General features: G+C 48.0%; 1 protein-coding gene across 1 annotated transcript in view; it reads left to right on the top strand.

Moving 5' to 3' along the window:
• Positions 1-4,373: 4,373 nt before the first annotated feature.
• The window catches only part of Themis3 (thymocyte selection associated family member 3), a 38,032-nt gene continuing 30,768 nt past the window's right edge, over positions 4,374-11,637 (top strand). The window contains exons 1-2 of the mRNA XM_003750754.5: positions 4,374-4,585; positions 5,665-5,799. Coding sequence (XP_003750802.1) covers positions 4,495-4,585; positions 5,665-5,799 — 226 coding nt within the window. The 5' untranslated portion in view covers positions 4,374-4,494. The remainder of the gene's footprint in view (positions 4,586-5,664; positions 5,800-11,637) is intronic.

Genomic DNA, 11,637 nt, shown 5'->3' with positions numbered 1-11,637 from the left:
TGAGGGGTGCTGCATCGGAGGTCGTTTCTGTTTTCTAACGATCTTTAACAACAGGAAGAAGTCCTACTGTTGAAGTCCTCTCCTAGGTAACCATCACTTAGACCCCACGGCTGTGACTTCTGCATCGTTCTAATAATCAATCCGCAAAAGGCAGATTCTCTTCACTATTCTCCCTAAACTAGCAGCCTGTCCCTTGCATCTCATCCTTCTGTCAGGCCAAAGCAGAGACCTGCACAAGCCCTGGTGTTACAGTAATCCTTTCAGGAGATATGCAGACTAGAAAGGGCCAGCCCGCAACCTCTGAGGCCATAAACAACATTGGAGAGGAGGTAGGAGACACTGACGTTTGGAGCCTTTGCCAGCTAGGAAACCTAGCTGAAGAGAGAAACAAGGAGCCTGGTATTAAGCACACGCCGCAGGAAGTTTAAATGAGTTTAAATGTCAACATTACAGTGACATTAAATCTTGTGCAAAGTTCATAAAGAACATAGAGAGGCAACCAAATTTGGGGGGGGGGGGGGTGGCTAGAACCGAACAGTTAATGCAGGGTGATGACATCTGACCAGTAGGGGGCTGGAACTAAGCCAAGCCCTCATTCCTCAACCAAAGCTTGTCCACCTGGCTATGGGACTATCAGACTCTCTCCCTCTCACCCCCCCTCCCCCTCCCCCTTCCCCTCCCCTCCTTCCCATCTCTCTTTCTCTCTCTCTCTCTCTCTCTCTCTCTCTCTCTCTCTCTCTCTCTCACACACACACACACACACACACACACACACACACACACACACACAATTTGTAGGTTTACTAGAGGCTTATCTAGACACCTGAACTGTAAAACCCACAGGTAAGAAGGGGGCAGCCAGGAGCAGTTCAGGTAGGCCAGACCATAGTTGCCTATCACATCCAGATGTTGCCCTGGATCAGATAACATCTGACCTGGATTAACTGTCTTAAGGTATGTTCCAGAGAGCTGGAAAAAGTTAATGACCATGAGTGTCCATCCGATGGCAGGGGAGCTCCGGACAGATGTAGGTGGGGAAAGCTAACTGACCTTCAGTCCCTCAATCCCATTAGTTCCCACAATGGCTCAGCTATGTAATGAGTGAAGGCCCATTGCCACTGAGGAAACAGGAAAGTAACAACCTCGCCAGGCTGGTTCCTACCACATTAGCATATCCCAAATCAGCGCTTCGCAGAGCTGGAGAGGAAGACGGGGACTCTGATACACAAGTCAAAGTTTCAGCTATTAAAACCTTCTGCAAAGCAACTCGGCAATAGATAACAAAAGCCTTGGAAATATTAAAATCGTTTAGCTCAGTAATTACTATAATTAAACGCTGGTAGGACTTGCTCCAAAAGAAGTGAGATGAATATAAAGACCCCCCAACACACACACACACACTTGCACATATAGAAGGAAAATTTTAAGTGGCCTATTGTCTAACATTAGTACAAAAAGAAAAAGTTTATTAGTGGCTGGTATTTAGGTATTTATAGGGATTAAAATTGTGTTGATAAAGTATTTTAAAGCCTAAAACAATATCCGTAGAAACAGATTTACATCACTGCTCTATAGCACAGTTGAGAAGAATGGTTTTTATTATGAATATAAAGGAGAGGACATCTGGACTGGAGAGATGGCTCAGTGGTTAAGAGCACTGACTGCTCTTCCAGAGGTCCTGAGTTCAAATCCCAGCAACCACATGGTGGCTCACAACCATCTGTAAAGGAATCTGATGCCCTCTTCTGGTGCGTCTGAAGACAGTGACAGTGTACTCATATAATAAATAAATAAATCTTTTCTTAAAAAGGAGAGAACATCCAGAGACATCTGACAGAGTCCAGAGCAGAGAGAGGAAGTAGAGGACTGAACATGGCCAACAGAAACAGGAGAGAGAGAGGGGAGGGGTAGCTATGGGGAGTCAAGCCTATGAGCTGCAGACATTTAGGGTGGAAGAGACGAGAGGAGCTGAGAAGAGCAGGATGGCAGCATGGACTTTGAAATGTGTAACAGGTTCTCAGGCCACTGAAGGAGCCTAGAGGCCAGCATCCACTTCAGTGTGCTTAGACACCATCGAGAGCGACTTGTCCCTTCTGCCAATGATAGGGGAACTGGCTCCTCTTGACAGAAGGAACTGGCTTCCCAAGTTCCTGAGAACCGCTGGCTTTTGTCTACCTGTGAGAATTTGGGAGAATGGAGTTTCCCTTAACCCTGATAATAGCAAGTAAAAAATAACTTTCTGAAGGATGCAAACAAGGAGAGAGAGAAGAAACATTCCAAACTATCAGAGGTAGCCTCTCCTTGGAGGGAAGGTGTGGGGAACCGTACATTACTTCTTTACAATTTTATTCTCACAATAGATATTACTCTTTAATCAAATAAGGAAGAGGTGCCCTGGCTGTGATGGGTGGAGCACGTGACCCACTAGGACCCCAGTTCTGGCAGAGGGTGTTGACCAATGTTCAACTCTTAAGTAACTGGGGTGTAGACAGCCCCTGGGGCTTGAACTGTGTTGCCCCTTAAATGCTCAAGTACTCAAGGCTGCCATTACTGTTCTAGAACATTCCTTCAGCGACACCTCCCACATCTAATGTTGAACCCTATCAGCTGGGAAACTTGTTTAAATGAGGACTCTGGTTCAAGGTGCCTGGGATGGTGCCTGTATCCTCAACACACTGGTAGACGTTAGAGATGTTGTCTATCCAAGGTCATGGCCTAGAGAGTCGGGATTTGGTAAGTTGGGAGGGGTTGGGATAGGTTGACCTGCATTCTGTGTCTCAGGCAATGTTGGTGCTGATCTACAGACCTCACAATTCTAAGAGACTAGAACTTTTGCTGGACCCCACAGCCAGGGTTAATAATTCACCCCGTGGTCAATTAAGACTGCTATCCTACTTGCGCTCAAACTATTTCTTTAACCTGCTTTTAAGAGAACAATGTAGCAACCAAGCTTACTTGCCTGGCTTTCCCCTGCAATCAACTTTTCCAACCCAAGCCAATGCATAGCTGTAGTCTCAAGTCATGGTCTCTTCCACATCCCTGACCCAGACAATGTAGGTGTATCATTTACCGCGAGTAGCAAATCCAGACATTGAAAGCAACGTCCTAAAATCCATCCTAAAGGTTGAAAGTGGCCGTCGATTGGGAGGTAAACAATGATGTCTGTTATCTGATGAGTAGGAAGCCATTGCAGCCAGTGGCTCGACCTCTTATAGGACTCCGTTAAAGCTCTCTGTAAAGTATTCTGTTCCTTCCCCCTGTGATGCTCTCTGTGCTCTTCAATAAGGGCAGAGCAAAACCCTTTGTGAGAGACAGACAGACCACTTACACATAGCTCACATGACAGATAGACACGCAGATACAGGAACAGATTCACCAGACAGCCTTTAGGAACTCACAGATTCAGTCAGTCAGTCAGACAGACAGACAGACACACATGGGAGTAGAGAACTCAAATCTAGACTCACTCTGCATCCAAGGGGAAGTCCTTTGCTTCCCTTCCTCACTGAGACACATGTGTGTCACTGGTGATGTAGAGTTAGTCACTAACACATATAAACCAAGTAAAACTGGTGTCCCTTCTTGGAATTTAGTCTAAGCTCCGCCCCACAGTTACCTGGCCCCCTCTCTCTCCATGTGCTCATGGCTGGCCTATACTCCTCTATTCTCTCTCTCTCTCTCTCTCTCTCTCTCTCTCTCTCTCTCTCTCTCTCTCTCTCCCTCTCCCCCCCCCCCCGCTCTGTCTCTACTCCCTCAACTTCCTTCCCCATGCCCTAAATAAACTATTTTATACTACCCTCCTGCGGCTGGTCCCTCAGGGGGAAGGGATGCCTCAACAGGGCCCCCAGAGGCACCCCTTTCCCACACCACACCACACCTCCACCAAACATATCCCTCTCTTCTTTCTTTTTATAAAACACAACATCCCTTGTACCTTGTTCCTCAAGAAGTAGTTTAAGAACCACCAGGTACGCAGGGTTGGGGATTTAGCTCAGTGGTAGAGTGCTTGCCTAGGAAGCGCAAGGCCCTGGGTTCTGTCCCCAGCTCTGAAAAAAAAGAACCAAAAAAAAAAAAAAAAAAAAAAAAAAAAAAAAAAAAGAACCACCAGGTACTGTCTAGAGGCTCGCCAGAAATGCAGGTGACTAGACCCCACCTTCAGGATCAGAGCCTGCACTGTGACAGGACAGTGATGTCTGTGGTGCTGCCCCGGACTCTCTAATCTAGAAGACCCTCCCAACAAGGCTAGTGAGCCTTTTCAGAAAACCATTCAGCCAAAACAGTCAGGTGCCCTACCCTTCCCAGCCCTTGGTCATTAAGCCAATAAACTTTCTCCCTGGCAAGTTAGTCACTTCCTCCTTTCCCCTGTGATCGTGGCTCACAGTCAGTCATGATCAGGTGGCTGATCACCTTGTCAGGAGAGACCTCTTTTGCTGCCTGTTCACTGCCTTGAGCACTGCTGACCATGTCCTGCCAGACGAAAATAACTCCGGTGCCATGGAGCAAACTTGGGATTCTTACATCAATTCCTTAAATCGGAACTCCTTACCCAGACAAGTGGAGGTGACCGAGGGAAACTATTTTTCAGGTAGGAGAGAGAGGGGTGGCATCTGAGGGGACCAGGAGAAACATAGTCTGCCAAATTCCGAGGAAATGTGGTTGTAAGACTTCAGGGATGGGAGTGGGCGAGGGGGTCCCGTTTCATCTGGATTATGTCGGGAGATGCTAGGCTAAGGGGAATCAGGCGTTATTCCACCAGAGTCATCTGACTGTTAAGAAAAACAATGCCCGCCCTTGTTTCTTTTTAACGTACCGTAACTTAAAGGGGGGGGGGGGCCAAGAAACCTCTTTCCCAAGATGGTTGAGCATTGGAAAAGAGAGAGAGAAATGTTCTGTTTATGGAAGGCATATATTTACTTGCTAAAGTATTTTTCCTTAGCCATGGGCAAAATGAAATATACCACCTAGCAATGCTCCTTGCTATATGTTGGCATATTTCTGCTGCTTGAAGGGTTATTTTATTTATTTATTTATTTATTTATTTATTTATTATTTGAATTTGACAGGAGGCTGGGAAAGGAAGGAGCTATTCACCAATCTTGCCTAGGAAGAGGGAAACTGTTGTTATTGAGCGGTGAATATTTCTCTCTGCTGAGAAATTACTGCAATCTGACACACGAAGTCTAAGGCAGGGATAAATGCAAGCTGGAAAAATTGCCTTTTGTTGGTTTGATGATAACAAAAAAAAAATCATGTCACACTCTAGGGGTTCCCCTTGGTTAGTGAGGATTCTGCCTGTACAGCAGAGGGCCATCTCTTAGTCTGCATTGTGAGAACACAGGAAAACGGGGCTTACTGCGGGAAATGACAAAGGTGGCCGTAGTGGCCCCTGGGCAAGACGAATCCTGGTGTCTACTCCTGGAAAAAGAATTATTTGGAATATTTTTAACTTCAAAGTGAATTTCCTATAGTGACATACTGAAGAGTCTACCTCCGTAAAAGACATTGAACTACTCAATTAGCGGTCTTGGTCATTTTTCTGTATTCATTAAGAGACCTCCACTCGTCTCGTCTCATATTTAACTAATTTTACTTAGAGCTTTCATTTACCTAGAGAAACATTCAACCTTTGAGGTTTGTTTTCCCATGGCAACTGTTGTCTTTCAGGGTCCCTCGAAAACCTGTCGTTTTCCAAAGGGGATGTCATCACGGTGGTTGACCTGGAACCGATTCTTGTCAGAGCAGAAGTGAAGGACGGTGAGCGAGTTCTGGACTTGGTCGATATACCTCTCGGATACGAAGGTACGGGGTACAGTACACTTCCTTTTCGGCCTTGTGACTCCTCAGAGAACACATGGAAGGTCACTTTTGTCTCCATTTGTCACATGTCAGAGAAGGAAGCCAGGTTGTCAGCTGAACACCGGTGAGTGGAGAAGCAATAGGGAGTTTGCCAGACGCAGGCCAGCAAAGCTGACTGCATCATCCTGTCCCTGGAGCTCGGTTCTCCTGATGGTGTTTGCACCAGCCTGCAAAGCTCTCTACCCCAGCTCCTGCTGTGACCTCAACTCCACGACTGGTGGAAATGAATAGTGGGGGAAATCCTGGGAGTTCTCTCTTGTGCTGGATCTGGTTGATAAGTGTTCCTATGTAAGAGTAGAAGCCAGTTTTAGAAACTTCGGAGAAGACCTCAAAGCCACACACAGACATGATCATCGGAGCTCGATCATGGGGCTGTTTTGGTTTGGTTTCAATACTGAAAGAGGGATAAAGATAACTCCTCTCCTGATTTAAGGAGAGCATATGAGATAAACAAACCACTCTCGTATCCACAGTGGGGTCAGTTAGGAAACATTGAAGAGAGGGGAAGGTGGTGAGCAGAAGGGTGCAGGGCATCACACCCAGGCAACAGAAAGAGGAAGGCAGAGCCTCTAGCAGGAAAGGTTGGGATTTTAGGTACAGACAATGGAGAGCCTCTGTGTGGCTGTTAAAAGCTCAGAGCTCAGGTACTGTGTCTGTCACCTCCAACACAGAGGCAGGGGTGACTCTGCTGGTACTTTGGGGATGCTAAGGCCCCTGACAGACACTCTCTGACCTTGAAAACGGGGAGGATGCCCAGTAGGTGCGGAGGCTGGTGTCAGAGCAGATGGTGCTGACGTCTGAGCAATAATCTTTGGACGCGTATGATGGCTTCCTCATCTATTGAATATTGGAAGACGGGGCTGGAAAGAGGGCCCAGGGGTTAAGAGCACTGGCTGTCCTTGAGTCAGGGGCTAAGTCCCAGGTCTCACACTGTGGCTCACAACCATCAGTAACTCCAGTTCCAGGGCATCCTGTGCCCTCTTCTGTCCTCCCTGGACACCACACAGCACATAGTGCACAGACCTACAGGCAGGCAAAATGCCCATACACATAAAATAACAAAATAAATCTTTTCAAAACATTCATCCACAAAAAAAAAAAAAAAAAGAGTTGGATTGTTTAAGCCACGGAAGACAACGCTAGTAGCAGCAAGATCCTGCCTGTGGCCTCTCCATTCTAACCATGGGCCCAGGCACTCCCCATCTCTGGGTGTGGACACGCACTTCTGAGTTCTCCCAGAACACAAGCGAAGATGTTCAAGCATGAATCCCTGGAAAAGAAGGAACGAAAATCTCAGCTTTGTTATTCGAGGTTCTGGGCAAGCATTTCTGGGGTCTGGACGGAAGAAGGCTTCTGGAATGTTCCCCAGAGCCCACATTCCCTGGCTGTGCCTACTGACGCAGTCCAAGTTGTCAGTCTGGTCTCATGCGCAAGGCGACACAGCCCCTGCCTTTCTCTTCCCCGTGAGCCCTTTTTCCCAGCTGAGGCCCAGAATGTTCTTATTTAAAACTGTAATTCTTTTAGCTTAAAATGGCAACCTAAACCTCTGGGCAGGCTTTGTGATGGAGCCGCTGCATCTGCCAGGTGATTGGACACCTCCCACCCACCCCACCACCCATGCCCGCCCACGCCCCAAGCAACAGGCCTGCCCAGAACCCAATCCCCGCTTGCCTTCTCCACCATTGCTGTGCACTGTGCCCCAGCCTCACCAGGAAGCAGGACAGAAACTATCCTAACACACCAGACTCTCCCTCCATGAACAGCCAGAAGACACGCCTCCTGGCTCCCGGGTGCAGACTTTGTCCAGGCCAATCAGATTCAGAGACCTGCGGCTCTGGTATCAGAGTGGTGTGGAACCTGCTGAGCTCTAAAGAGCTTATCAGAAGGCAATGGTAACCCTCTCTGCAGGCTCGCGTGTGAGACTGGCGAACAAAGAGAGCGTGAAATGGAGGCACCCGGGGACTAGGCAGCCCCGGCACAGCCACACACCAGGAAAAGCAGGCACAAGGAGGCTGCCCTGGAGCTCTCCCGGTTGGGCCTGTGAGGGGCACAGCTGGCGAGCAGGACAGAAGTGCACTCTTGTTTCTGTTGCGCCTTCTGCTTGCGGGCAGGTGCGGGACGTGACTAACCTATCCATTTGTGACTACTTAGCCAGCTCACCAAGTCACTGATGGGCACACGGTGCTTTAATATTGCCCAGGCAGTGTTCCGAGTGCCAGTCAGGATGATGCCCCGTGGTAATGGCTCCACCGAGTAGAGTTTAGGGAGGAAGCAGCACTCATAACTGCCGTTCTGACGTGGGCCTGTTTCAGATTTCAGTGCAAAAGGTGGACCAGAGAGCAGAGGGCAGCCTTGGGGAAGGCCAGGCAGAGCTGGACACCTGGGGAGTTGCTTCCTTGTCTGCATTCATTCCCTGATTAGCATTCTAACATGCCTCTCTGTTAAGGGTGGCCCAGAGGGTCAGATTAATCAAAGTGGAGAACATTCCTCTTTAAATCGCAATCACAAGCATTATCTGTGTTTTGATATTAATCAATCACCATTGACTACCCTTACTATTTTTACAGCATTTTGGAGAATGGAACAAACACAATCTCAAGCCCTTGCAGGGTCCGTAGCCCCATGCTACAAGGCAGAAATGCTCTCATGTTCAGGATGAAGGGAGGAAGGAGGGCTGGCTGTGTGGTGGGTATTAAAATCGAGTGGGCAGTTTCTGAATAATGCAACATGTGATTTATGACTCTGAGCTAAACACTGGTGCTTCTTAGTTAAGCGTGCCTGCAACAGGGGTCACCCATGTCAACCCGATATCTGGAGATTTCTTAAGGAATACTTGCCCCTCTGCTTACTGGGTACATCAGAGGTGGGGGTGGTGGACCACTGTGTTCGATCCAGCCACATGGCATCTGCGTGTGCACTGGAGAGGTGATCACCGTTTCTCTTCCCAGTTTCAATGTGTAGAGATTTTCCTTAGCATAACAGAAAAAGTGTATGGTTAACAACTACATTCATGTCTGTTGTGCCTACCAGTAGGGTATGCCAAAGAAGCAGAGACAGAAGGTTCATGAGTTTGAGGTCAGAGAAGTGGTTCAGTGGTTAAGAACACTTGCTGCTCTTCCAGGGTGCAAGTTCAGTTCCCAACATCCACTTTGGGTGGCTTACAATCACCTGTAACTCCAGCCCCAGGGAACCCGAGTCTTTTCTTATGGCCTCTTCAGGCATACATGGTACACATGCACACAACAAACCCACTCTCACATTCTGAGCAAAAGAAATAATTCAGTTGAAGGAAGGAAGATTCAAACACCGTCTAGCACAAGACTTCCTAAAGGTCACAGAATATGGGAGGGATTGGTGACAGCATCCTTCCCCTACATGAAGAGGAAAATCTTTAGCTACTCAAATACCATCTATAAAATGGCACATTAGGATATAATTTATATGTATCCCTCCCATCTATTTCAAATCATTTCTAGATTATTTATAATATCCAGCAGAACATACATGTTATGGAAGTGGTTAATCTGGACAAGTTGAATACTAATAATTTTGGTTGTTGTTGTTGTTGTTGTCGTTGTTGTTGTTGTTGTTGTTGTTGTTGTCGTTGTTGTTGTTGTACAGTCTAATTATGTAGACCAGGTTGGCCTTGATCTCACTATCCCCCACCTCACCCTCCTAAATCGTTTTTTCCCCCAAATGTTTTGACCACCTGAAGATACAGAACCTTCAGGTAAGGCGAGCCAGCCATTTTGTTAGCATCTTTTGTTCTGCGAGCTGGGCAAAGGCAGTTACTAGGCATCTACAAGACATAGGTGGAGAGGCGATAAAGTTTAAATTTAAACAGTAGTCTGAGCATCAGAAAGGTTAGCCTTTGAATGTCAAGCCTTGTCATTGCATCCTCGAGGGTGGGAATTCTGACAGGGAGGAAGACAGGCACATAGAAGTGTGGTGCACACAGCATCCAGACACAATCCTGAGCTCTTAATAGCTCCCTCTACCTTCTACAGTTTTCTCCAGAAGCCCACTTCCCAGCCCCAGATCCCAGACCCTGCAGCTTCTTGAAACACAATACCAGAGGTCTCTGCATCCAATTCCATGAGCTGGGTACAGCCCCATCCCAGCAGAGGGAAACCAGAACCTCTGTGGATGACCCAAACTTAGCGAAGTCTACACTCGCCTGGCAGATTCTACCTTGCCCTCGGACCAGGATTTGGACTTACCAAGACCGCTGTGAAGCCAGCCTCATCCTTCTTTCTAGGCTAACATGATGTGGTTAAGTGTCCTTCCTCCCACCCCTCGCAAATGAGGTTTCAGGGACCAATCTCAGACCAACACCATGGCCGGCAGTTGGCAGTCAGCAGATTCTCCGTATGGAGCGGAACCCGGGAATTCATAGGAACCAATTACCAAAGCCCAGGACCGTGGAGCCCAATTGGCATCTGCCCATTTGATTGCCAAGTTCCTTCCCAATTACGGAAATGGAAGATCTGCTGAAAAGTGAACGGACGGTAAAATCAACAATACCCTTATGCAGTCCATTCACCCCTTATCCACCCACAGGTGCCCTCCTATTCTGGTCATTTCAGCATCTGAGTCTCGGGTCCTGCTGGATAACTTTACAGGCAAAAAGATCCGTCGGCTCTCCAATCCTATTTGACTGTCAAAGCCCCTGCCAGGACTCGCAGCAGAGCGAGATACATTTTCTGTTTACTCCCTGAACGCCTTATGTTTTGCTGCTGAGCCCAGAGAGGAGCTTCCTGGAGACTGCTAAGGATCTCAGGCTGACACCTGCGTGCCTTTCTCACTTCTCATTCAGAGCAAAGCGAGGGAGATGGGCGTGGGATGAACGCTCTTGCCATCCCCGTTAGCCCCACTTTAAAATCGCCACGGTTCGCAGAACAGCATTGTCTAAAGCCTCAGGAATCTAGCCCAGCTCCCATTGCAACCACGAGCCATTCTGCCCTGATTGTTCTAACCTAGATGGCCGAGCACTTTTTGCTGCACAGGGAGAAACTAATGAGATGGAGAGCTTTTGGGATGGGAACCTGCTGGCCCACTGCCTAATGCACCATGCCTGGGACCTCTGGGAACCCACCTTCCAGACTACCTCGTGCCTGGTTGCAAAAGAACACGCTTACGTGTCTGTTTGATGCCGATGGGATGTAAGTGGACTGTAAAACAGAACGGCAGGTGAAGGGAGACCCTGCGGGGAAGCAGCTAAATGGCCTCTCCTCTCAGCACATCAGGTATCGGCATCATGACGGGCATCATTACCTACCTGGAGAGTACATCAGGAACCCAGCTGTGGAACCAGGATAGGAAGGCCACAGTGGGGAACCAAGGCCTGGCACTCACGTCGAGAGCCAGGAGTTATGTCTTAGTATTATGAGTCTCGTGGCAGCTGAATTGTGTTATCGATGACGTCGTCAAGGTGAATCCAGATGAACAGAGAACCGGTGACCTCCTCTTCGCTGGACTTGATCACTTAAGTTCAAAGGGGAGAGATTAAAATAAATCAGAAGTCGTTGATAGTAACGTTTGGTAGGCTAAATGAAGATCAAAGGGAAAATGGAGGACAGGTGCCTCGAGCACTGTGGAAGTCTGCAGTAAAGACAAAAGCTTTATCAGGAGCACCCTGTTCGCTTCCTTGACAGAGGGTCCTACGTGTTGACAAATGACTAAATCACAGCTGTGTTTTCCTCTGTGCCTCATTTAGCATGTCTTCCCATCCAGCGGGGCTCTCTGTTGGAGCACGGTAGGCTGGCAACATTGAAGAGAGCA

Source organism: Rattus norvegicus, chromosome 9, assembly GCF_036323735.1.
Source record: "Rattus norvegicus strain BN/NHsdMcwi chromosome 9, GRCr8, whole genome shotgun sequence".
In the NCBI taxonomy this organism is placed as follows: Eukaryota; Metazoa; Chordata; class Mammalia; order Rodentia; family Muridae; genus Rattus; species Rattus norvegicus.
This window is presented reverse-complemented; position numbering and strand designations above follow the sequence as displayed.